This window comes from Maniola hyperantus, chromosome 2 (genome assembly GCF_902806685.2).
Source record: "Maniola hyperantus chromosome 2, iAphHyp1.2, whole genome shotgun sequence".
Classification (NCBI taxonomy): Eukaryota; Metazoa; Arthropoda; class Insecta; order Lepidoptera; family Nymphalidae; genus Maniola; species Maniola hyperantus.
The window spans coordinates 13,471,355-13,499,036 of record NC_048537.1 but is presented as its reverse complement, the minus strand read 5'-3'; the positions used below and the strand labels follow the sequence as shown (position 1 = coordinate 13,499,036).

General features: G+C 36.4%; 2 protein-coding genes and 1 non-coding gene across 4 annotated transcripts; 2 read left to right on the top strand and 1 right to left on the bottom strand.

Annotated features, from left to right (window-relative positions):
• Window positions 1–1,844: 1,844 nt before the first annotated feature.
• Window positions 1,845–1,917, top strand: TRNAK-CUU (transfer RNA lysine (anticodon CUU)). The gene has a single exon. It is a non-coding gene; the product is annotated as a tRNA-Lys (tRNA).
• Window positions 1,918–3,139: 1,222 nt separating this feature from the next.
• Window positions 3,140–6,300, top strand: LOC117993101 (uncharacterized). Its single transcript, XM_034980837.2, has 3 exons — window positions 3,140–3,257; window positions 4,706–4,873; window positions 5,411–6,300. The coding sequence occupies exons 1-3, from the start codon at window positions 3,221–3,223 to the stop codon at window positions 5,881–5,883; spliced, it is 678 nt and encodes a 225-aa protein (XP_034836728.1). The 5' UTR covers window positions 3,140–3,220; the 3' UTR covers window positions 5,884–6,300.
• A 574-nt stretch (window positions 6,301–6,874) lies between these two features.
• Window positions 6,875–25,771, bottom strand: LOC117993088 (uncharacterized). 2 transcript variants are annotated; one of them, XM_034980817.2, is made up of 4 exons: window positions 25,600–25,771; window positions 12,210–12,393; window positions 9,004–9,256; window positions 6,875–7,788 (listed from the first exon to the last, which is right to left on the bottom strand). In XM_034980817.2, the coding sequence occupies exons 1-4, from the start codon at window positions 25,652–25,654 to the stop codon at window positions 7,597–7,599; spliced, it is 684 nt and encodes a 227-aa protein (XP_034836708.1). In that variant the 5' UTR covers window positions 25,655–25,771; the 3' UTR covers window positions 6,875–7,596. The 2 variants fall into 2 exon arrangements, with proteins under 2 accessions (XP_034836708.1, XP_034836717.1); XM_034980826.2 differs by having other exon boundaries at window positions 9,004–9,151.
• Between the last annotated feature and the right edge of the window lie 1,911 nt (window positions 25,772–27,682).

Genomic DNA, 27,682 nt, shown 5'->3' with positions numbered 1-27,682 from the left:
GTATTTACAGTACGCGCCAGGAAGTATTGTACAACAACTTTTAGAAGGAGATAGCAGATTAATTGTAGAGCGTTGTCTCTGTCGTTGAGACCGACAAAACGTCATAGGTATGAATGACAGGGACAACGCTCTACAAAGCCGAAATGACATTCTAAAGGCCGATATGCATTCCTTTCGGAGGCGTATTGTAGTCTGTGTTACTATGGTGTTACTGTTGCTACGCGTATGTGCCACTCACATAATCATACGACTTTGTCTTCACTTTTATAAGTTTTCCCTACCTGGGTTACCTATAAACAAAAACTTTTTAATCGAGAAGCTCTTAAGAAATTTTAAGAATGAGATGTTTCAGTATTTGGCCGTTAGTGTTTTTTTGTTTTTGTCGTATTCAGTGCTAGCTGCGAGTGTACCTACCGCCGATACTGAAAATGCAAATGGCACGCCGTGAGTCGCAACTTGCAATCAGCGGAGTGCGATGGAAGAGTGCTCTGTTCCGAGGCATTGCGACTGTATTGTTTATTTGTTCACCTTACTTGCACCAATACAAATAGTTGGTAAAACATCACCATTATTATCAACAACCCATCACTGACTCATACCGAGAACGGGTCTCCTCCCAGAATGGTCCACCACGCAGGCCAAGTGCGGATTGCCAGACTTCACACACCTTTGAGAGCATTATGGTGAACTCTGCAGGCATGCAGGTTTCCTCACGATGTTTTCATGTGATATTTAATTGCTTAAAACGCACATAGCTCCGAAAACTAAGAGGTACGTGCCCGGGATCGAACCCCCGACCCCCAAATAGGAGGCCGACGTCTTTTAAACGACGCAACTACCTAGAGTAAAAGTAAGACATAATAGTCCGCCGTTTTAAACTTAAAATCCTTTTGATTTACCAAAATCCAATCCAATCCATCATCTTGTATGCGTCCACCGCAGAACGTACCTATAGGCTTTTTCAAGATCGCCATAGTTGAGAGCCATGGAGAGAAACGTGGTTCTCCACCATCCATCCTAATTTCATCCAGCGAATTCAACTCGCACTTGACTGGTTTTTGCACTAGCTATACATTCATATCTGGTAGGTATGAGTTATGTATGACCAAACTAGTCGTGGATAATACCTACATAGCCTAGGTATATGATACAAGGATGTTTGCACTAGCAGGCTTTGAGACTGAGACTTTATTTGTGCCTTTGATACGAATGCAGTGCAATATGCACTTGTCAACAAGCCTATCCGAGACGAAGCCTAGCACAAAGCTAAGTCGCCCAAGGCTTTGATGTTCCTCTCCAAATATGTAACAGTTAACTACATAAGAGAAAAGGATGTATGAACGCACGAGTAATTATATTTACCAAATCTCAGACTAGAGGTAAGCTAAGATGTAAGGAGTAGCTCGTTTCTAGGAAGTAAAAAATAAACATATCTATAATAATCAGTCAGTGTACCTATCTAAATCTAAAATCACAATAATAAAATTGGTCTTCAACAATACGTCGAGATACCTAAAGATGAATATTATAAAATACTTAAGTAAAATAAAAATGAAAAGTTTATCTTGTTCTTATCGTAGGTAGGTACCTGTAATTTAAAATTAATATTTATGTGATTGTATTTTAGGTGCATTCTTGCATCGTTCATCAGATTGAATTGAAACTTTGTGCAGTTGTTGGCACTTTAGTAAATGTTTCTGACATAGTACAATCATCAACATAAAATAGGTCAAACGTATAAAATATAGAAACAGGAATAAGTTCGCAACATCGAGAGTGGTTCACAGACGGTCGTATTGATGAAAAACATTATTATAGTTCGTAATTTAAACATTACCTTTACAGCCCGGCTAGCTCAGTCGGTAGAGCATGAGACTCTTAATCTCAGGGTCGTGGGTTCGAGCCCCACGTTGGGCGAAAATCCTTTTTGCTATCTTTTTTTACATTTTTCTTCTAATTTTATAAGTTTTTCTTTTCAGTTGCATGCAGTCAATGCAGCCCTGTTTACCTACAAAATAATGAACAAAAACCTACTCGTTCTGCCATCTAGCGTTATCATTGTAAAGTAATTTGTATAATGCAAAAGGTGTCTGCTGTATTAACCCTGGGACTAGTTCAACAGCTAGTTGCATGGAAACAAACTAGATGGCAGCACCTATTATTAATGGCGTCGATTCTGTTCAAAAGAACTAGGTAACGATTACGAAAACAAGTAGGTAACAGGTGAAGTTCGTAATATAAATATTTAGAATAGAGCTGGGATCTACAACGAGTTACAGCATTAAATTATTATTATTATTCACAAATCACCTAGATTATTAACTTAAAGGTGCTTCAAGATTATCATCATGATCAACCCATCGCCAGCTTTCTACTAAGCACAGGATCTCCTCTCAGAATGAGAAAGGTTTGGCTTTTGGCAACAAGTTACAACGCTGGCCAAGTGCGAATTGGCACATTTCCCACACTTTTGAGACCATTATTATAAAGAACTTTCAGGCATGCAGGTTTTCTCGCGTTGTTTTTCTTCACCGTTAAAACATTACCTAAGTACTTATATATTTTAACTAGCTTATGCTCGCGACTTCGTCCGCATGGACTACAAAATTTCAAAACCCTATTTCACCCCCTTAGGAGTTGAATTTTCAAAAATCCTTTCTTAGCGGATGCCTACGTCATAATAGCTATCTGCATGCCAAATTTCAGCCCGATCCGTCCAGTAGTTTGAGCTGTGCGTTGATAGATCAGTCAGTCAGTCAGTCAGTCAGTCAGTCAGTCAGTCAGTCAGTCAGTCACCTTTTCCTTTTATATATATAGATTACTTAAAACGCATCGGAACAGCTCTTAATTAAAGTTAGAGGTAAGTGCCTGGAATCAAACCGCGTCAGCGGTGGCAGCGGAGGCTATCACTGCTTACGTTCTTGAAAATAAAGCAAAGGTTCTTATTTGAGGTTTGAACGTACCATTCTTCAAAGTTAGAAGTTTAGTAGGTACATTATTATTTAAAGGAGGTAAGTTACACAATTCAATTCATACAGATCATTGTCATTATTTTTTATAATATTAAAAATGATATAAGTTAATGTTTTTTCTTGTGTACGTAGTCTCGGATAATTGCTGGATTTCCTCTGCGACATCGTTTAGTGTAATTTGTGCAGTTCGTATAAAACGTAGAGGACACGCGATCACGTCTCTGTGATTTCTTTGAACCGGCGAAGTTATGTCGAAATCTTTGTCCATCTGCTTTATGATCTTAGGTAAGAATTATTCTATTTTAAAATTCTTTGACAACCTCTTTGGATGTTGGAATAGCCATTCACCTATCCTATAGTCCTAAGGGAACGGAGCTCAGGGTCGCAAGCGGAGTGGGGGCTCCAGGCTTTACCTTACCATCTCGTATGCGACCTTCGGACGATGGCAGCTTGCTGTGGCACAAGCTGTCATACCTTATAGCGAGTTGTGAGATAGAGGTATATTCTCTCTAGAAAGAGGCCAATGGGCGTCGCGCAAAGGAGGCAGTAGACACCGATGTGTTCATGTGTTCATAAGTGGTCTTGGAGCCTCCCAATATGCGCTGAAGGAGGCCACATAGGGGATTTAGTAGGTAGAAATCCTACATAACCCGATCACGGCTAGGAAACGACGAGGTATCTTACGAAGATTTCCCTCCCGTTAACAAAAAAGATTCTGGATTCGACGGGAAATCTTACCTATCTATATTAAATACTTCGAAACTTTACTAGCCGTGATCACGAACAAAGCTGGATTACCAAGTAACTAAGCATTTCTAAACGCTCTCTATGTGAAACCGATTGGTTATATGTGCTTATTAACGGTTCAAATTAAATCAAGATTGATTTATCATAAGATTAAATAACAAACAGTTATATTTGTAACCTGTTGATAATCTGTTTGTTATTTAGAAACTTTGGTATATTTTTCATAAAAGACTTTGACAAAAAGAGCGTTGCTAAGTAACTGATCGACACAGGAGCCCACACGGCAGTGTAATAGTTGCATGGCTTATGTAGTGCATATTTGATTACATATTGTAATATATTTTTTTATAGAAAAATGATCAACTACTGAGTTTCTTGCTGGCTCTTCTCTGCATTCCGAACTGCTGGTAGAGTCTTAACTTATCATAAGTGGCACCGTGATGTCCTATATGAAATAAGATAGATTGATTAACATTGAACAGCCATACAGCCATACAGTATACATCTTACACCGCACTGCACTAGAATCTAGATGCTAATCATGACTGCCTTATCACTTAGATCAAGCTAAGCACGAAATTGTCATAAAAAGTTTTGATCTTGGAGTCATTGTCCTTAAATTTTTCTGAGTGGGTTATGCTTGGGTTTATGTTAACTCAGTGATTAACGACTAAATAAATTATACTCAATTTACATTAATTTGCATATATTGCTATGTACTTTGTCGGTATCCCTTTTTTGCTAATCTATTATCTATCTAAATATATAAAAGCAATATCTGACTGACTGACTGATCTATCAACGCGCAACTCTAACTACTGGACGGATTGGTCTGTTTGGCATGCAGATAGCTATTATGACGTTCATCTAAGAAAGGATTTTTGAAAAATCAACCCCTAAGGGGATAAAATAGGGGGTTGAAATTTGTGTAGTCCACGGGACCGAAGTAGCGTGAATAAGCTAGTTCAAGATATTTCTCTTTGTAGGTTTAACTGGTGTGAGCCAAGGAGTGTCCCCAAAACTTGACTTTGGAGAAGAATATTCTTCAGTTGCAAATAATTCAAGCAAAGAAGATGACGACGTCAAAGTTAAACATACTATAGTTGTTTCTACGAAGCTGAAGAATAATAATCGAAGAGGTTTACATACAAATGGTACTTACTTTAAATACTTCATAACGTAACCCCCTGCAGTAGTCAATAGCCCCTCAGACACCGTATAGTTGTGTCTTGCCGCGTTATTTTTTTTATTCAGCTAGCTGATCTTCACACGTTCTCAGGCTGATGACGTTGCTCAGGCTTAACTCACAGTTAAAACGAGACAGATTTATGTAGCTGATAAATAAACTGATAATATAGTCTCGATTCATAAGTACATGTAAAATTTTATTTAAATAAAAAATCTTTCTATGTTTTTCACGTTTTATGGGCAAAGTCAATTTAGATTTCAGAGTCTACTTCGCGCGAGACAGCGCGACAGGGCGGTCTTAGTAGTCCCATTTCAATTATTCAACCAAGGAATTCAAGCCTAAAAATGTTCTACAGTAGAGAAAAACCTCTCCTCTCATATCATATTCTAGAATTTTAGATTTTTTTTACCAAGCCATACAAATTTTCTCACAAAATTACCTTCACCATAAAACATGTGATAAACTGTAGATATTAATACTGAAACTAATTCTAAATTTTCAGATGACGGAGGCGGTATTACTTACAGGTTTGATCAGCAAAAAACGATCAAGGAAGATAGTGGTGAAGTTCCTATAGTGAAAGCTTTTAAATCAGTTGAGACGACACAAATAAGGACACCGGATACAAGAATTAAACCTACACCATTCCCAGAATTCGTTACTTATAACAGTAATGCTAGAGATGAATATGATTTGTATCCTTTAGCTGTAAATCCTATGCAATGGAAACCATCAACGTTTTACAACAACGTTAACTGGAATCAAGATGGCTTTGATAATCACATCCGAAGAAGACCCGACTATCAAAAATTTCACAGAAGGGTCACAGATAATGGAGCAAGGGAATTCTATTGCAAAAAATGTAGGGAATTAAGTGGTTCAAGAGGATGCTTTCAACAGAGACGCAATGCTTGGGTATACGAAACTACGACTCCTAAGATAAAAATCGATGGCAAATTGGCAAAATTAAATTAACTGTTACTTGCTGGCTGATGTGGAAATCTGTACCGAAGTTCGGAAGTTTATTCGGAAGTTCATAAGATACTAGCTAACCCTCGCTTTCGCTCGAATGAAGTTTTTAAACCGAAAATCTCCTTTGTTCCATATCCCACGCGAATTTCAAAAAATCTGGCCTGATTTCTTTGTCTAAAGTTTTTTATGCGAAGGTTCCTGTATAATAAAAGTAAAATCGAGTTAATCCCCTATTGTATTCATAGATCCTAGTACGTAATAGTATCTAATTACAAGATATGTTATATAAGGCTGATTGCGATCTTTGTGACCTTTGATTATGGTTTAAAGGTTGCGTTATGTGTATGAGTAATAATGTGATCATCCTTATTGCGCTTGCTGTATAGAATTGCAGTTATACAATAAACACTTTTATGGGAATCCTTCCAGTTCCTCTTCATTGTGGTAATTCTTATATTTATTTTATGATTTTTATGACTACTAATAAAATACTTCTAATACTATGAATAAAACTGATTTAAAATTAAGATTCAAGACGGCAACTGATTCTGTACTTCGATGTAGTAAAGAGTTCCAGGGTCTTTTAACTTTATATCTACTAACTAGCGTACACATCCCGGCTTTGCTTGAGCAAAATTTTTGGAAATCGGTGAGAGGGTGGAATTCCCAAAAATCTGAGACACACGTGTATATCTTCTATTTTATCTCTGGTTAAAATAGAAATACCGAAACCAACATACCAAATACCGAATTTTCATGAAATCCGAAGTTATACTGCAAAAATGGCGGACTTCAATGAAAACTTTCATCCCGTATCCCCTTGAGGGTGGAATTTCCAAAACTATTTTTGGTGAGTGCTGTTTCAAAATTTCAAATTTCTAACTTTAGATGATTTATAGGTGTTTAGGCTGAGCGTTGATAGATCAGTCAGTCAGGACAAATCTTTTTATATGGATTATCTAAGATTGAAAAGAGGATTAATAAAAAACTCATTTTTGAAGCGCCAACTCATTTATATCGATTTAGTTTTAGTAGAATAATAGATACATAATCTATATATTATTATGCTACCTACGGTCTTTTGTTTTATCTTTTTCTCTATATTACATTATACAGTCATAATCACAGCCTCTTCAGACTCGTGTAATTTTTTGAGATGCACAGCACCAAATAATACAAACTATTGAGAAAATGTCTAATAAAGATACAAATTAAAAAAATACTAGTCAAGAATTGCGGCGCTACCTTTAGTCTGACTTATTTTTTACACTGAGTAAATAGTTAAATAAAATTAATACTTAGTTCAATCAGGAAAAACCTAAAAACACGATTTTCTTATGACACCAGCTGCCAGGCATGCATTGCAATATGACTCACGTGCTACCTATTGCCATGTACATTTTTTAAATAAAAAATAGTTTAAAAACTTAATATTGTTTTGTTTCTAAACTGTTATTTCCAATCCTGCCTTGTACATTTATCTATTGATGGTATAATACTACCTACTACGTAAACTTTACAAAGTTTCGTTGCAACCAGATGACACACATAATATCTAGGACCGGGACAAACGAAGAAACATTCGTTAGATATTATCTATTAGCTAATCAAAAACGAACATTTCAATTTGGTATCAATAATTGTTGTTTTATGTCTGCCATATTTACTCAATGCAATTTTATATCGGACTATACAATATACACGACGTCAATATGCTTAGCTGTGGACCTTGTACTTAGTGATTTTTCCATTGTCGTTGACGACAGTTTCAGCTTCTCTATGGCCTCCGACTTTCCCGTTATCGTTGGAGGATGACGCGAAAGAAGAACTTGAGACGCTGTAGAACTTTCCAGGGCCATTTCCTTGGACGTCGTTAAAACGATTCCCTACGTCCACGTTCGGTATATTCTGAAAATTTAAAGTTATGGGTGTTATAGACAGATCTTTAACTGAACTATATTTTTTAATGCAAAAAACAGTCAAAATCACTTTTGACTCAAGTTGTTCAAAGGTTGTTTTAACATAAAAAATAATGGTAATAATGCTTTTGAGTGAAAAATATTGGTTATAAATGATTCTAAGCCCTCCAACTCCACGCAGTCTAGTCTAGCCTACCCCTGGAGTATTCTTAAATGGGTTACGCCAAAAACTTCGATCGTCGTTCATTCAGCTTCACGTAATCAAACTTCGTTTGGCTACGGAGATCGCCAGCTCGCTTCGCTTGCCACCACCCCCTTCACTCGATTCGGCTTCTTATTATCCTCTTTGGATGTAGATGGATCTTAGATATATTTCTATTCTGTTCGAATGGTTATGGCCATGACTTCATAAGAACTATAATAAAATTGTTGTATGTATAAAACTATCCAAAGAACTGTCTACTCATCTACCCATACATAACGGACCTTCTGCCCGACTGCCCGCCTAACCTTTTAATAACATAGCAAGCGAGTCACATCAACATTCTGTCGAATAAAAAAAGGTACATAAGTATATAATATAATAATTTTTGTGCGGTTGAAGTTTACACAAAACGCGTGCGGCATTTAATTTTTTTTCAAAATGAGTTCGCAAAAGGTTTCTTATCCTTAATCGCGCAGAAGTTAAGCTTCCAGGTAGATCACAAGAATCTTCTTGTGATCAATTCATAAGCAATTATTGATGAAATTAGACCATTATAACATTATAACTAAGTGAAGAATATTAAAAAAAAACTTTTTGACCATGCGATAAGAAGCGTTAACTCAATAACGATTTGCATGCTCGATAACACGACCGATAAAATCAAAGTGTGGTATAATTAATATTCATTAAGTACTATTTAGTCTCGCTTCAAAAATGACCAGCCTCAATAATGAGGTAACTGTCAACATACAAAATATTATCAGTAGATATAATATTAAGCTTTTGCGATCGCATAGTCACTTCCCGCCAGCCTGTTTCTGTTTTTGGAGGGCGCCCCAAGCCCCCAACCAAAGAATTATGCCCCAACCACGCTCACATATACACGGTTTCCACTCTAGAACTTTTCCACTCCTACGATAAGCATGACACGTCTACTACCACATCGGACTGCCGCACATTGACGGATCGTCAAATTTTAAAGGTATAAAGTTTTCTTACCACATTTATAGGATCAATACCAGCAACTTGATGCTTGAAGCCTGGCCCTGCGGCAGCACCTGCAAAGGCTGCATTATGGCCATGTGGGCCCACGTTAAATGGCATCGGTCCAGGTCCAAAGAATGGGAACCCGCCAAAATTGGGGAACCTAAAGAAATTCGTATGGTAACCAGCTTGGTTATATGTTAGATCATACGCTTTTTGAGCAGCGTATGACGCTAACCTTTGGTTCTCTATGTCAGAAGCAAAAATCCTGTAAACACAATGATTATTTCAAACACACTCCCGAAAATTAGGTGCAAAAAGAGGCTACGATGTAAGCAAAAGGATAGCGATGGTAGAGTTAGTAGAAATGGTTCCAGAATGTTAAGCACATTGCACACGTCACTCTTTTCCACACTGCAATAGCTGGGTCCATACTCCATACTAAACGCGGCAGTCTTGTTTTACTTTGTCCAGCAGCGCCATCGATTAACGGCCAAAAGAAATAATCAATGACACTTATCAGATAGATTGTTGCATTGCAACGTTGTGATTTTAGTTAGGTTTTATACTAAGGTAAACTAAAACTTTTAGAACATCAATGACATATCAGTTATGATGCCCAAACCACGGCTAATTGATGCATGGAAAATATCACTTGTTATTACAACTAAAGACTTTAGCGAGTTGTGACCAAATAAAATAATCGATTTTTATGTGACAACGTTGCCATGTAACTTATCGATAGGTTATAGGTTGTAAAGCGTCGTAAACCACGCTTCCTGGCAAAGAAAAGACAATGCGACGCTGCCACGTTTATTCTGGACTATCGAGATTCAGCTATAACGTTTTCATTTACCTACTGAATGAACGGAATGGGCGCAATGCAAATGGACGGATTGCCCGCTTCGTCAGTCTTGCGATTTTGCTATAAAAAATATTATAATGTAGGTTTACTTAGCTGAAGATTATTCTATAAAAGTTAATTTTCAAAATCAAATACGTCTACACGTATTTAAAAGTACAATCAATACAATACATGAAAAGGCAGAAATCAAAGGTGAAAGGTAGGAGTTTTTCGGGATAAGAAAAATACCTACCTATAGAATAAGTAAGTATATAGGGATTAGGGATAAATTTTCTTCGATATCAAAAAAAATCCATATTGTTAAAAGGCGTGAATAGCATTCTTTATCCTTTGAATATCCTTCGATACGAACAATGACTTATCGAATTAAGAATCACGTAATGTATAATATGGGTAGACGTCCAACTAGGCCAAGACCTATGCATGATCAGCCTTTAGTTTATAGTTAGCCTTGCTACATGACATCTTTAACCAATTTATTAAGAGCAGAAAAGCATTTTCTTCCTTACAATGTACCTACTTACCTATCAAACCTTTTATTCATCAACCCTTCGCCGGCTCGCTACAGAGAACGGGTCTCCTCTCAGAGTGAGGTTAATTAAGCTGTGATAGCCTAGTGGTTATCACGTCCGTCTTCTTATCGGAGGTTGGAGATTCGATCTCGAGCAACACACCTCTAAGGTTTCGGAGTTATGTGCGTTTAAAGTAATTAAAATATCACTTGCTTTAAGGGTGAAGGAAAACATCGTAAGGAAAAATTCGTGCTTGAGAGTTCTCCATAAAATTCTCAAAGGTGTGTGAAGTCTACCAATCCGCACTTGACCAGCGTGGTAGGGTTCCTATGGCCAAAACCCTTCTCACTCTGAGAGGAGACCTATAGATACGGAAAATCAAAGAGTTCCCACCGATTTTTAAAAATCCATCCGCCTAACTTATTTTGATGAAATTCGGTTCAGAGATAGCTTATTTCCTGGGGAAGGATAGGTTATAGGCTACTTACTCCCTACGGATATAGGGTAGTCCCGGAAAAGCAAAGAGTTCCGAAAGGGTTTTAAAAAAAAGATTCCGACGAATTGAGAACCTCTTCCTTTTTTTAAGTCTGTTAAAAACCTAAATTCCCGCGGATGAAATCGCGAGCATCATCTATTTTTTCATAATTTATTAAGTTTTAGTTGGCTTACGTAAGTTAAAATATGTTGAAATTTGGTGATTTTGCTTTATAATTTTACTAAGAATAATAAATTAACTCAACTCGATGATCTAAAAATGCGTTGAAAACAATACTTACTGTAAAGGTCATTATCAACGAACTCACACCAATATTATAAAGTCATTAACGGTCATTAACCTTTCGTACCTATTTTGAGTCACACGGTATTGTCATCAAACTCCATGATTGTGTGAGACACGATATATATTATTAGGTACCTACATATGTATCTATTTCTCCAGTGGTATTCACTTTTATCTTCGATCAACTATGAACTGTACCTACCACCTATACCAACTTAAAATTTCATGGAACTCTTTGATTTTTCGGGACAAAAACTAGCCTATGTCTGACCTCGTGAATCCCAGCGCATAAACTTTCTCTGCAGTAAACTCGAAATCGTTTAAACGGATGAGCCGCGAAAGGGAAATGAGGAAACAGACAGATAGACAGACACACTTTCGCATGTAAGTATTACATCATTATCAACCCATCGCCGGCTCACTACAGAGCACGGGTCTCCTCTCAGAGTGAGAAGGGTTTTGGGTATAGTCTACCACGCCGGCCAAGCGCGGATTTGCAGACTTCACACACATTTGAGAACATTATGGAGAAGTCTCAGACATGCAGGTTTCCTCACGATGTTTTTCCTTTACCGTTACAGCAAGTGATATTTTAATTACTTAAAAACGCACATAACTCCGAAAAGTTCGTGGTGCGTGCCCGGGATCGAACCCTCGACCTCTGATTGGAAGGCGGACGTCCTAATCACTAGGCTACCACAGCTTAAGTATAACATTTGTATGAACTATGAATTTATTGAAGTATTTTTATCGTTGTTGACATATCGGATAATGTTTATAATGATGTCCATAGTCAATAAATATTACACTAATGCTAAGACCAAATCGTCATCAAAATCTAATGAGTAGTTTGGCAATTATGAGGGGACCGATGAACTTACAAACTAGTAACTACTAACGCACTTTCTATACCTAGTACCTACTATAACACAAGCCGCTTGCTATTCACGTTATAATGGTGAATTTACTGAACGATGTGTGCAAATACATGGAAAATTGTAACCTCCACCTGTCGACACCACCACCGGAAGCCTCAGCATCTACTTATCGGTATATCCCTCACTGTTGCAGTAGGTTCTCGTAGTTCCTGAAGTAATCTGGGAAGAACGAGTCCACGTCGTTGAAGGGAGTCGCGAAGGGGTCTCTGAATGGATTGAAATCGTCCTTGAGATCATAAGTTCCACCGTACCTATGTCCTGATGAGTCCTGATACGCGTAGGCTCCTACACCTGCCGGATTTGGGTGTGCTGGAAAGAAAGAGACAAAAGAAAATTAATTGTGACGCCTTCCCGTGATTGAAGGACAAACCAACAAGCCAACTTTTGCATTCATTTGCATGGTTGAAGTTATTATTATTTTGATTTTTTGATTTTTTAAATTGCTTTTTAAATGTGGCGATTATTATAAACTAGCTGATGCCCGCGACTTCGTACGCGTAATTTTAGGGTTTGAAAAATCCCGTGGAAACTGTTGGATTTCCCGGGATAAAAAGTAGCCTATGTCCTACAGGTTTTAAATTATACCCATGCAAAGAAAATCGCGTCGATCCGTGGCTCCGTTGCGACGTGATGATTGAAGGATAAACCAACAAGCCAACAAACCAATAAACCAACAAACAAACACACTTTCGCATTTATAATATGGGTAGTGATAAATTATGGGTAATGAAATAGAAAAATGGAATAAGTAATTATTTTGTCAACGAGTAAAAAAATAGAAATTATTATAAATACTATGGTAAACATAGTATTAGTAGTATTAGTACTTAGTATTACATTAAATTCAGATTTTTTAGAATATTGAATAAAAAAACTTCTTTAAAGATTGAAAAAAAAATTAGCTTATAACAAACAAAAATTTATCTAACCTCAGATTACTCACTATAAAAATATCAAAACCAATAAAACAATTTTTCATCAAACCGACCTATCTAATTGCTCGTCACATATTTATCTAACGTGATGAAGATGCTTTAATGGCAATCGACATTAACGGACAAAAACTCTTGCGCATTTAAACTTTAATGGGCGGAAATCCCTGATTGTAGATGTACATTATAAATAAATAATTTTCCTATAAAAGGGCAGTATTAAACACACAAACGATGGATCTTCAGTTGTACCATATAAATAAAGATAATATTATTATAACTGCTTATTTTAATAGGTAACTTTTCCTGATCTTTATCTTGACTAATAGGATGTCACCGAGTTAAGTTTCCTTTATTAACACATTACATAATTAAATATTAAACATAATTTTAACTATGTATAGTTGAAATTATCTAATTTATCAATTCGAACATGAGCAATATGGTTGTGTTCGAATTTATAATTTGCAATGTAAGGTGGGAGCGGGCTAACTTGGTATAGATATGGCAGTTTTTATTAAACCCCATACCCCTTATCGGGTTCTAAGCGGAATGGTATGTAATGGTATATATATAATGGCACGTCTTTGTCGGTAGGGTGGTAAATAGCCGCGGCCGTAGCCTCCCATCAGACCAGACCAGAGACAATTTAGAAATTGCCCCTGCCGGGAATCGAACCCGGAACTACAAGACCACAGTGCTCACCACTCTCACCACTGCACCAGGGAGTCGTTGAATATCTCTAGTAGTTGTGCAAATAAATATCTACCTCTCTGTAATGAGTAGCACCTATGAATAAAGATTCTGTTTAAATAGATAACGAACAAAAAAGTAATGATGAGGAAAACTATATCTAACAATCATACGTTTAGTTTTCAAAACAACACGTAACTAACTAACTATACCTACTGTACTAACCTTGATCTTGGCAAGGTCAAAATCTCAGTAAAGTTTAGAACAGTAGGTGCGAACTTATCGTGAAAATTGAAAACATAAATAGGTTTGAAGCACTAGCGAGCTGATCTGCCTGTACCCGTAGTACAAGATTTTACGTCTCACCAAACCAAACCAAATTCGAGAGTCGAAATACTTCCGCGTTACAGTAAACTGGATCTTAAATGCCTTGTTTTAAAGCTCAAGTTTGTCTACACTTCTACAGCCAGCGCTCCAAGCGGAAACATTGCGAAATTAAAATCAGTGGCATTGAATATTTGACTTCAATCAAGGCTGTTTAGGTCCATTTTACTGTAACGCGGAAGTATTTCGACTCTCGAATTTGGTTTCGTTTGGTGAGACGTAACATCTTGTACTACGGGTACTGGATGAATCGGTATCGGGCCTATACAGCCTAAGTTACTTCTGGATAAAGTAATGGTCTAATGTTGTATGAATTATTAAAATCGGTTCAGTAATTACGGAGTTTATCGACTAAAAGCAAATAAATTATTCCTTATTAAATAAAGTAATAGATATAATAAGACGAAGCTAATAGAAAAAACCGGCCAAGTGCGAGTCAGGCTCGCGCAATGAGGGTTCCGTACTACAGTCGTATTTTTTCGACATTTTGCAGGACAAAACAAAAAGTATGATACATAAAAATAACTAAAAATCTGTTTTAGAATGCACATGTAAAGACCTTTCATATGATACCCCACTTGATATAGTTATCTTACTTAGAAAATTGAAAATACTAATTATTAATTCATGACCACAATTTAATTTTTTTTTGTGATCTAACCCTAAATTCACGGTTTTCAGATTTTTCCCCAAATGTCAGCTATAAGATCTACCTACCTGCCAAATTTCATGATTCTAGGTCAACGGGAAGTACCCTGTAGGTTTCTTGACAGACAGATGGACAGACAGACAGACAGACAACAAAGTGATCCTATAAGGGTTCCGTTTTTCCTTTTGAGGTACGGAAGCCTAAAAATGGAACTACTATGTAAATGGAATATTGCTAATGCTATTGAGCTATATTATGGTCCCGGATATTTCTAAATAAAAGAGATTGGCAGAAAAAGGGAGGCCTTTGCCCTGTAGAAAATTAAATAAAACTAATTATGGGCCTAAACAAAGTAAAATAGAAATATTTCTTAATACTAAGCTGACTGGGTACCTCATGAGCTACTTAATTGAACTACAATATCGCCTATTTTTTGACTAATTAACTTAAATGTACTAAGACGTTGTCCACTGACTAGTCTTTATTGATTAACTAGCTGCCCTGGCGAACTTCGTTCCGCCTAACAGTCGATTCAAATTTTTAAAAATTTTCTCTCCGTAAGAACCATCCTCGTACTTCAAGGAATATTATTAAAAAAAAATTAGCAAAATCGGTTCAGCTGTTCTCGAGATTTGCGATGAGCAACACATTTAGTGATTAATTTTTATATTATACAAAAGAGACACTGTTCACGTGCTCTTTTAGCACTTATACCACACGAGTAGATATTATCTACTCGTGTGCACACTACACTAGATGAAATTAGTTAATTTTGAACACTGGTACCTACTGTGGAAAAATCCTCACCGAAACTGTGATCACCAAAGCAGTCGCAAATGTACTGGGAAACAATTTTATAGGTATAGCCACGTATAGCCTACATTCGAATTCGATCCGATTGATTTCAGAGTATGACTAATGAAAAGTGCGAATAATGAATATAGTGCGAATGTACTGCGCAATAAGTAATCTGAACTAGGTATAAAGCCAATATATGTATTTACAGTCGGTTTTATTACTCATACTTGCTATAGAAAGGCTTCTAGCATGGTTTTATTATCAATGGTTTTATTATACTAAGTTATGAATTTGAAATAAGATATTATTATGACATAACTAAATATTATAGATAAAAGGTCCAAGATCACTTGTAATAATTTACTAGATCATGTCCGTAACGTCGCGTCGTCGTCCGCGTGGACTTTCGTCCGGTCCGTGGGAACTCTGATTTTCTGGTATAAAAAAACGGGCCGAATTGAGAACCACCTCCTTTTTGGAAGTCGGTTAAAAAGTATCCGTCTCTACGATGTAATGTAAGGCATAGCTATCTCAGTTCTGTACCTAGTACCTAGGGGCATGGGTTTTTTTTTTTTTTTTTTTTCTAGGAGGAGGAAAAATCCCTAATGGACTTCATGGGTTTATTAAAAACTGCCATATCCCTTCCAGGTTAGTCCGCTACCATCTTCGACTGCATCATCACTTCTCACCAGGTGAGATTGCAGTCAAGGGCTAACTTGTATGTAAATAATAATAATAATAGTAAATAATACCTATCCCTCAAAATCAAGTATATGCCATCGATAGGTTACCTTTAAAGGCAGACAGACATCCACACTTTCGCATTTTATGATATTAGTATGGATTGAATAATTCTTAAGGTTATGTGTATTGAAAGAAAAATAATAATAATGATCATCTTGATTTTGTTCTTTGTTTGTGTTCCATTGACCATGACGTTGTCCTTGTCTAGCAGATATGAAACAGTCTTTGATGTACAATGAACCTACCTATAATACGCGACAGGTCGAGATGGCAATCGGGAAGGGAACGCCCCACACACCCACACAGCCCCCGCGCTAACCCGATGCGGGCGAGCGCGGGTGACGTGCGGGTGTACCGGGCCGTCATCGAGCCTCATACAGTGTAGAGGTTTTCAGCATATTATTTCAGTAGGTACAGTTGACGTTAGGAAAAAAGACTTGCTAAACACCGGTAGGTACCTAATTTAGCAGTCTACTAGCTGATGCCAGCGACTTCGTCCGCGTGGATTCAGGTCTTTAAAAATCACGTGGGTACTATTTGATTTTCCGGGATAAAAAGAAGCCCAATATTTTTGAACCTAAATTTTGTGTTGTGTCGGTGTAGATACGGCCGTTAGGTAAAACAATGCAGGATTTTTAAAAATGTGAAATATGAATTAAAAAATTCTTCCTTACTATCAATTAAACTGGTGATTAATTATAACTAATTATAAGTGTTGAAACCTGTTATTTTAAAACTTTTTAAAATTCTAATACATACCTAATCTGTTAGAATACAGGAGCTACTGTAATTAAAATCATTAAATTCTCGGTTTAATTATAAGTTTGCGTCTTGTATATCATATTAACACCGGATGCTAGTCTTCTAAGATCTCGATTACAATCTTGGCTTTTTAGGGTTCCGTACCTCAAAAGGAAAAAACAGAACCCTTATAGGATCACTTTGTTGTGTGTCTGTCTGTCTGTCTGTCTATCTGTCTGTCTATCTGCGACTTTGTCCGCGTTCACTTAGTTTTAAAATTTCCGTTAGAATTCTAGGATTTCCTGAGATAAAAGTAAGTGAGTACTTATTTTATGTAGGTACCTACGTGCCTCTCCGAGATGCAAGCTATCTCTATGCTAAATTTTGTCAACATTTGTATAGTTCAAACTCAGTTCTGTAAAAACCAGTTCAATTATGATGATAGGTTATTATGGCATCACCAAGGCGTGAATTGATTACCACTAACGTTTTATGAGCTACGCGGCGCCCACCAGCGGCGTCTGCGGGGCGCCGCCGCCGCCGCGTCGCGTGCCGAGGCCCATAAGGACCCCTGTCGGGTTTGAAATTAGTCGGGCATACTCCAACAACTATCGTGAGTGATATTCATTATACCTATGTTATGATTATAATGAACTAGATGATTCCCGCGACTTCGTTCGCGTTGGTTTAGGTTTTTGAAAATCTCGTGGGAACTCTTTGATTTTCCGGGATAAAAAGTAGCCTATGTCCTTCCCCGGGATGCAAGCTATCTCTGTACCAAATTTCGTCAAAATCGGTTGAACGGTTGGGCCGTGAAAGGCTAGCAGACAGACAGACACAATTTCGCATTTATAATATTAGTATGGATAAGTAGGTATATAAGTAAATAAGTAATATAAGTTATAAGTATAAGTAAATAAGTATATAAGTATTAAGTATGGAAGTATGGATATTAGTCACGATAGTTTAAACGCTGAAATAACCTTAAAAACTCCTGGATACCAAGTATAAAAGAACCGAATAATTATAAATAGAATGGCTGAGAACAACTGAAATGAATATAATATATTATAGGTACAAGCATGGAGCTATAAATCAGCTTAGCTTATACTAAGGTGCAATTAGGTACGCTGGAAGACTAGTCTATAAGTAAGTACATATACAAGGTACATAATATATCGCTAAGAATAGATTTTTGAAAATTCAACTGCCAAGCCACCACCGAACCGCTCTTGCGGTTCGGTGGTGGCTTGGCCCGACGTCTTCGTCGGGCGAGTTTCCATCCTTATGTCGTCGACATTCCATCTACACGCACGAAACGTTTTGCGTCATCATTCCTCATACGTATGGCTAAGGTTTGGAATACTCTTCCGCGATATGTGTTTCCTACCAATTACAACCCGGGTATCTTTAAAACAAAAACAAAAAAGCAGGTAAAATAGGGGTTTGAAATTTCACGGGCATAAGCTAGTGCCATACAAAATGACAGTTATTTTTGAGCCATATCGAAGCGCCTCATTGAGGGTACCTACTGGGAATTAAAAGTGACACTTTTTCAGACATTCGAGCAAAGCTAGAGCGGGCAAGTAGTACTTAAGTGCTTACAATAAGTACCTGTTCATAGAAGGCTTTATAGATAAGTAAGTATAGTCCATTTGCCAGTATGTGTAGGAGTGCTGAATAAACAGTGGATACTCCCACACTCGGTGACTTTTTGCGTGTTCAGAGAATGAACTCCTCGACACTGAAGTTCAATGTCATTTGAACAGAATAATTTTATTTGCGACTGACTGCATTAACGGTCGTCACGCACTGTATCGCGATTACGCATCCCAACCGCAGACAGCTGACAAATAAAATAATTGGTTTAACAAAGGTCTGGGGAAAAATATAGGATAGTTTTAACGCATACTTTGCATGAAACCCGTCCATTGAATTTAGTAACTAGCTTACTAGCTTATGCTCGCGACTTCGTCCGCGTGGACTACACAAATTTCAAACCACTATTTCACCCCCTTAGGAGTTGAATTTTCAAAAATCCTCTCTTAGCGAATGCCTACGTCATAATAGCTATCTGCATGCCAAATTTCAGCCCGATCCGTCCAGTAGTTAGAGCTGTGCGTTGATAGATCAGTCAGTCAGTCAGTCAGTCACATTTTCCTTTTGTATATTTAGAAGACTACTCGGACTGACTGTGAGCACAGAATAATATAATTATAGTAGGTACTCTGTGAGTCACTCTCGCTGCGTCGTCGCGTCGATCCGATTTACGAGTATGACAGAGAGAAGTTGAGAAAAGACGAGTAAAATCACTCTAATACAACTGATGGTTGTGTGCAAGCCTTGATAAAAAGCTGTTGTCTGCGTTAAGCTTTATACGAGCCCTTTTCTTACAGTCCAGTGAATAGATAAATTAATAGATATTAGGAGTGACGTTGGATCGGTTGTATTTTAAGTATAAAACATAGAAATGCTCCGAAATTTTGTATAATTTATCTTTTTAAATCCTTTTGTAATAAAAACTACATTTTATTCGAATATCACGAAAAATATATGAATAGGGTATATGGCTACCCATATCGATATTCGAATTATCTAATACCTACGTATTATACTAGTACCTACGTATTAAAAAATCCCGTGGGACCTCTTTGATTTTGCGGGATAAAAGTAAAATATGTGATCTCCAGTATGCACTATTATAATTAAGAAGCTGCGGAAAAACTAGGATAATTTGCAAGATAATGTATTTAATTTTACAGTAGAGGAAAAAAAACAAAAAACTAGGTTCTTGACCTCCCGTTGGATTGTGAGTTTTGGATTATAATAAGTATTATGATTCTAAAATCTAGAATCCAAATATGTTTTGGCTAAATTTATAACAAAAAAATTGAAGATTAGAGAAGTTTTCAATTAACCCGTGTTATTTGCCATCGATTGACTTATTCCGCTTTCAATGAAATGAACGGGTAGGTATTGGTAACTATAGAATTTTTGGATGGAGGGTATCTTACTACAGTCAAAATTGGTGAAATGGATGGGCGGTGAAAATGTAATAGATAGACAGACGCAATTATTATATTATTAGTATTATTTTTCAATTCAATTAAATTCAATGTACCTACCCAAATATATATTTTTATCTTTACAAAAAAAAATCTATATATTATAGTATATACATACAGAAAAAACTTATCACAAAAAAAAAATATTTACAAAAAATACACGCCTATGGTCATTCGTGGGCATAGTGCCCAAAACACTGGCGCTATTTTTATTAGTATTGCTTTTGTCTAAAAAATATAAACAAATTAATTATTACATGTATACCGCTATTTCATGTGAAATTTTATAATTTATATGCAAATATAAACAAATAAGATCCTTAGGTATGTCAATAAATTCTAATATCTACAGTTTTTTTTGTTTTAATATTTATTATTGTATGAGGTGTATAAAATTATTCTAATATACTAACGGGTTTATAAAATATTGGAAACCACTTTCGAATTCTTCTATTGTTATTTCCATTGTCCTATTTGATGATTCTGTATTTATCCAATTAAGTTGAAAACTTTGCTGTAATCTTAGAGTTCATAATTTAGTATCCTTATAGACATCTTGTAAAAAAACGTGAGTGGGTTTTCGTGAGCAATTATGTTTTCCCATTTACATACAAATTCTTAGAATTTCATATTTCATTTGTCAGAAATGCGCAATTTTTCGCAATTTGCATCACTTTTAATGAAGATGATCAAAATAATCTACGTTAATCAAGGAATCTTATGAATTACTAGTTCGAGCTTTAACAGTAACAGCTTTATTAATAGAGGTTTATTCTCTTAGTTATTAAATACCAAATTTTGAATGCATCATTCCTGTATTACTTTACCTAATACGCTAGTCGAGCGTAGCGAATTGATTATTATTTATTACTTATTCCTTTTTATGTCACGCTTATGTCGATTAGGCTAAGTAATAAAATATCTAGAGGCTGAATATTAAATAAATATGTAGACAGGTATTTAATATTTTAACGAAAATATCCAAAGTTGGCGTTAGAAATCAATTTGATTAATGAGTTATTTTTAGTTAGGGTAATTAACTCGCCGCCGTTTTAGTAAAAGCAAATAAAACTTTTATAATTTATGTGTTTTGTCCTTTAGTTTTATACTTTAATGAAGCTTAATTTATAGCTTGTACCGTAACACAAGTGTACTCGTTAATTATTATTAACTGCCAATTTAATATTTTTTCGTTGTCTCCTACCTAACCAATCTAAGTTCTAACACAAAATGGTGATACTAAACTACTAAAGAGAGTACCCGCCTGAGCGCCCGCACTGCTTGGTGTGGAATCTTCTTAAATAAGGACATGTTTGGAACCCTCGTAGCTTAGCTGTAGAATATTACGGTACGACAGTCTGCCAATGATTTCTACTATATTTTAAAGTAGCCGCGACTTCGTCCGCGTGGATTACAAAAATTCAAACCCCTGTTTTAACTCCTTAGAGGTAGAATTTTCAAAAATCCTTTCTTATTGGACGTCTACGTCATAAAAGCTATCTGCATGCCAAATTTCAGCCCGATCCGTCCAGTAGTTTGAGCTGTGCGTTGATAGATCAGTCAGTCAGTCACCTTTTTAACCGACTTCCAAAAAGGAGGTGGTTCTCAATTCGCCTTGTTTTTTTTAAATGTATGTAGGTACACCGATTTTTTCGAGGTTCCTGGTTTTCTTTTTACATATTTAGATTATTGTACCATGCGGCCCTGAGGCATGCGCAATGTTGCACTATTTCCCTAGCGTTTCCTAGGTTTCTCTAGCTAGCTGGCTTCCAGGAGGGGGGGAAGCGTAAATGCATTTCCCAGCGATAAAAAAAAAAGGTTTCTCTAGCGCACCCCCCAGCGTAGTTTGTTTCTCATTTGAATATTAACCTGAAAATTAAATTACAAAAAAATTATAAACACATGAATTCCGTAAAAATATCTAGTTTTAAACAAACACGAGTTTAGAGATTTATATATAAACTAGTAAAATTCTTGAGCCCGTGAAACTTAATATTTACGGAATTTAAACGAAAATCTGGCAAGCCACACGTATTTATTACAAAAGTTCATCAAGTTTGATTGGTTTACAAATGAGAGAAAAATACGTTTGTTTGTAGTTCACTATGAATATGAAGCTGTGGTAGCCTAGTGGTTAGGACGTCCGCCTTCTTACGGAGGTCGGGGGTTCAATCCGGGCACGCACCTCTAATTTTTCGGAGTTATGAGCGTTTTAATTAATCAAATAGAAAACATCGTAAGGAAACCTGCTTACGTGAGAGTTCTCCATAATGTTCTCAAAGGTGTGTGAAGTCTACCAATCCGCACATGGCCAGCGTGGTAGACTATGGCCAAAACCCTTCTTACTCTGAGACCCGTGCTCTGTAGTGAGCCGGCGATGGGTTGATTTTGATGATGATGATGAACATGAAACATGAACGCCGAAGACGCAGTGTTGGAAGACCCCCACTAGGTGGACGGACGGCATCAGACGAGACGCAGGGAGCCGCTGGATTCAGGCGGCGTAAGACTGTGGCGTGTGGGAGCCCCTACAAGAGACCTATGTCCAGCTGTGGACGTCTATCGGTTGATGTTGATGATGTCATATGATGATGATGATGATAGTCTAGGTGGCTAAGATCCGGTAATCTGTGCCGGTAATGTGGTGACAAAAAAATTGGTTGAAGACGAAGACAATAATAATTATAGAGACTTGTCAGTCTGTATTGTTATTAGTATTCTAAGGTGTAATTTTTGAAATTACTCGACCGATTTTGTAATTTCTTTACTGTTATAAAGACTTAATGATTGAAATAAACAACGTTACATTTAATTTATACCCATTACCTATAGCAGGTAAGGTAGGTACAGTTTATGATAATATAAAAACCCAAGCATTTTACTCTGGTCAATGTAACTTTTTTATTGAATTCGTTCAAGATTATGCCTCCTAGATTTTCCGCTCTTTTTATTTAAGTGTTTTGTTTCTTTATAATATCCAAATATTTATAATCGGATCGAGTTCTTTTTCCGGTCACCTGATGTTAAGTGATTACCGCCACCCATGTACATTTACAGTACCTACCAGAGGAACCGCCAATGCGTTGCCGGCCTTTCAGGAATTTGTTGGTCGGCCCCTCGGTATCTACTATCTTTATCTTTAAGTTTAGTAATTGTAACGTTATGACACCTAACATCCTGAATATTCTGAGATAGGTAATGCTACATTAGATATGTTACAATTCTTTTGTACACGACATCAGATCATCATCACATAAATGACTACAGAGTTTTTAAGTAATCTACGATCAAATGACAGTCCAAAGTACTGTATTACCATACAAGTGCCATAAAACAGTACAAGCATTACTAGCCTGTCAATCTAGATTAAGAAAGACTTACATTATTACGCCTTTTTAGGGATCCGTACCAAAATGTAAAATGTTTAATGGACAAATAAAATGTTTAATCTACCTATCTATCTAATCGTGCACTCGATGCCACCTCCAACCCGGTTAGCGCGGGGGCTGTGCGAGTGTGCAGGGCGTACCCACCCCGATTGCCATCTCGATTTGTAGCGTACTGTACGGTACTGGGAGCATTTACGCGTTGATCAGCCAGGCTAATAATTGTTTTCGCAAACAATGCACCGGCCCTTCTGTGACCAACGGTGGTTCGATTGCGGTAGAATGACAGCTACAATATCATGATCACAATCACCTCTGGTTGATTGACGCTCGCTCACTATTAGCTACAATGCATTGTTGCAACAAGAATACCATAAATTCCGCCAATCACCACAATGCGATTGTAATAATGATTGATGCAGTTTTTCGCAATAGACCAGCAGGTACACGACGGTGAATTCAACTTAGCTGATAATAGCGATGTTTTAGAACAAGTTTGAAAATTCTGGGGTTTCCATTGTTTGAATAGCTTGTAATTATTATGCTAGAAACATAAACACTCCAGTTCGGTGCGATCCAAATAAGGATGCGGCTTTGTTAGCGTTCCTATTGTAAATTGTAACCTCCGTGACGCCTTGTGCACTTCTTGTTTGAATTAGTATTAAGTAGCTGATGCTCGCGACTTCATCCGTGTGGATTCAGATTTTTCGAAACCCCGTGGGAACTCTTTGATTTTCTAAAATGAAAAGTGCCTATGTGTTAATCCAGGGTGTAAACTATCTCCATTCAAGATTTCAGCCAAACCCGTATATTAATTTTTGCGTGAAAGAAACTACACATAAACTTTCGCCTTTATAATATTAGGGTGTTAGTTAATGTTTAAAATATGTAGCTTACGAACAACTTATTTGAATGTCAGTATTACTCTTAGAGAAAAAAAGGTCAAGCATGAGTCGGACGAACTAGTACTTGTGGTATGAAATGAATGAAATGGTATGAATGATTCTAGGTGAACGGGAAATACCCTATACGTTTTGATTCCTTGAAGGGTCTTGACCGGCACGACAGACAGACAACGAAGTAATCCTGTAAGGGTCCCTTTTTCCTCTGAAGATACAGAACCCTAAAAATGAAATGGTCCCTTCAAAGCCTCAGTATTTTAAGTTTTTCAGTTATAAACGTGAATTGCTAGGTAAGTACTTTTTTTAAATGTGTGTGTATTCTGTAAAGATTCCGTCAGTACATACGTAGATACCTAATATAGAATAGGTACCAAACACAGATTAGGTACCTACTATATTATAGATTTTGAAAGGTAGAGAAATCATATTCATATGTTGACATTCAACTGTGGTCGATTATAAGTTTCCCTTTGGAAAATCGTAATCACGTTTAAAATGAAAATATGAATTATAGCCTGACAAGACATATATACAAAAATTGCCCTTGGGGCGCCATTAGTATATGGTCTATGGTCACTAAGTAGGTACAAGGTCTTGTTTAAATTAGTTCCACGGGTTTTCCACAATATGGCGAGGTGTTTTATTTTTGGCAGTTGGAACCTATTTACAAGTACTTTTCTTATGATAATTAGGATGTAGATATTGAACTATGGTGCGAAAATAAGCACCTAGTATAGTATGTATTAAAGATGTCACTATTATGTATTATCTCACTATTAGCTACCTAGGTATATTTACAAATTAGGACTTGAAAATATGTAAGTAGGTATAAAAACATCCACGGATAAGAATGAGAAGACCACCTACCTACTTGACCAAACTTAAAATACGTACTAAAATTATCACCACTATCATCTGTACCTATCCCGACCATTAAAAGAGTAGGTACCTACCTACCCTAAAATAGTAGGTACCTATTTTAAACAAAATATGATTTGAATTTAGATATTTTTTCAATTAACAATACTTTAAAACAATAATTATATTATTCTACCATACTTACTATGTTTTTCAATTAACTTTTATAATATATAGGTTCACATTATATTAACGCAACCTGTAAGTACGATATGTCTACGTAGCTTATCAAGTTATTAATATCGATTAGAGTTCAATGTTAAAACCAATCGTGTTTCAGATACATTAAATAAACAAACTCACCAAAACACCACGAAATCTGTAGCAAAGCGACACTGATCAAAACCAAACTCCTCATGTTTATTATTTACACGATGCACTACGGAACCAGTTTGTGACTAATATCGGATACGTTTTGATACACGAGCGGATCCTTTGGATCCTCAATGTATAGTGTTGGTGGTTAGTTACCGCACTCCGTTAAATGCTTTTCTATGCCGCTTATCAATTTTTTCTCTTCACGGTAAAATGCGGTTAGTGTTTAATTTAATAAAGGTTAGATTGCTGTACATTAAGTAATTGATTTTCAAGGGATTGCAGGTTTATTTTCCACGTCCTTCGATGCGCTTTATTTATTGTAAATATCCGGGGGCAATGTCTCGAGTGTTACTAGGAAAAACTAGAAAATTGATGCTTTGTTTTGTGAAATATTAAAAAATTACGACTTTTTAAAGATTATGTCTATATATAAAAATGAATCGCTAAATGTGTTGCTGATCGCAAATGTCGAGAACAGCTGAACCGATTTCTCTAATTCGTTTTTTATAATATTCCTTGAAGTACGAGGATGGTTCTTACGGAGAGAAAAAAATAAAAAATTGCCTGAAAGAATCGACTGTTAGGCGGTACGAAGTACATAGTACCTATTCTGTTTGTTATTTTTTCACGGTTCATCCGTTAAACTGATTTTGTTGAAATTTGGTACAGAGATAGCTTGCATCCCGGGGATGGACATAACCAACTTTTGTCTCAGAAAAACAAAGGCTTCTCAAGGGATTTTCAAAAATTTAATCCACGCGGACGAAGTCACGGACATCATTTACATAGCAATCAATTAATCGCATTTGCATTGAATTTCCAATTTTTATTAAATAGAAAAAAGATAGGTACCTACTTACCTATTTACTAGTAGCTATTTACCTAGCTGACAAAATAATAATATACGAAAGGGCTGGGACTTGCTAATTTAAACTAAATTGGCACTTCTTTCGAAGTTTTTTCATCGCCTTTTACATAATGAAAGTTGTGAAAAGGAGGCATTAATTTAGACCTGTAAGTTTAATTTCTGACGAATCACTTATTCCGCCTGTTTAATTCAATAAATTCGTATTAATGAAATTTAAACTTTAACCATTTGACCCTCACACACGTGTGACTTGTTTTACAGTACCTATCATAGGTGTTTTAAAATGTAATTTTATTTCACGGTATAAATTACAAGATTTAAAGCGGCAATAACCTCTGAACATCTATAAATGGAGATACGACGAGTCACAGAAACTTGACCGGGTTAGTATGTTTGGCATTTTATGTTCTACAGAGGCGAAATGTACAGGCTAGCGGTAACGGTGTTTTAGCTAAAATATAATATTATAAGATCTCTGTTTCTCCTTATAAGGGTAGCTAATTATGATTCAGATTTTAAAAAAATACGTAAACACTTAATTACCAAGCTGTTAGATTAATAGGCGTGTATTTATTTCTTAGGAATTGATGGTTCAACGCTACGTTCAGAAATACACTATAATATTATGAAGCGTTAAAAAGTTCGTAAATTTGGATGTAGGAAGTATATTCGCCAAAAATACTGATCTGATTTCAAAAATTATTTCACTCCTAAATATCTACTAGATAGCCACATTATCCCCGAGTGCTATAAATAAATAAATAAATATAAATTATACACGTAAGTATAACACACGAAGACGCATTCAAGAACGAGTAACGCATATAAGAATTTTGAATTTGAATTACAATTTAGGTAGCTATAGTAGTATAGTATTTAGCTACCTATTAAAAACGAATTAATGTACGTAGGTATTATGATTACAAAATACCTACTTGTTACAGTGACCTCAGAGTCATTATTTAACATAGTAAAAGATAACATCAAATACACAAGAGTTTATCATAAACATGACATAAGCATCAGAGTTCAAGGCGATGTCCATCCATACTACTTAGTAGATAGAAATACTAGAGATAATGCGAAAGTGTGTCTATTTGCTAGCTTTTCAAGGCCCTACCAAATGTACAGAGGTAGCATGCATCCCAGGGACGGACATACCTAAGCTACATATTATATGACACAATAACTTCACCAATT

Coding starts and splice junctions, on each gene's coding strand:
- LOC117993088 (XM_034980817.2), bottom strand. CDS start 25,654: ATGAGGAGTTTGGTTTTGATCAGTGTCGCTTTGCTACAGATTTCGTGG. Junction 9,257..12,209: donor TACGAGAACCTACTGCAACA/GTGAGGGATATA, acceptor TTGTGTTTACAG/GATTTTTGCTTCTGACATAG. Junction 7,789..9,003: donor GTATTGATCCTATAAATGTG/GTAAGAAAACTT, acceptor TTAAATTTTCAG/AATATACCGAACGTGGACGT.
- LOC117993101 (XM_034980837.2), top strand. CDS start 3,221: ATGTCGAAATCTTTGTCCATCTGCTTTATGATCTTAG. Junction 3,258..4,705: donor CATCTGCTTTATGATCTTAG/GTAAGAATTATT, acceptor TTCTCTTTGTAG/GTTTAACTGGTGTGAGCCAA. Junction 4,874..5,410: donor AAGAGGTTTACATACAAATG/GTACTTACTTTA, acceptor CTAAATTTTCAG/ATGACGGAGGCGGTATTACT.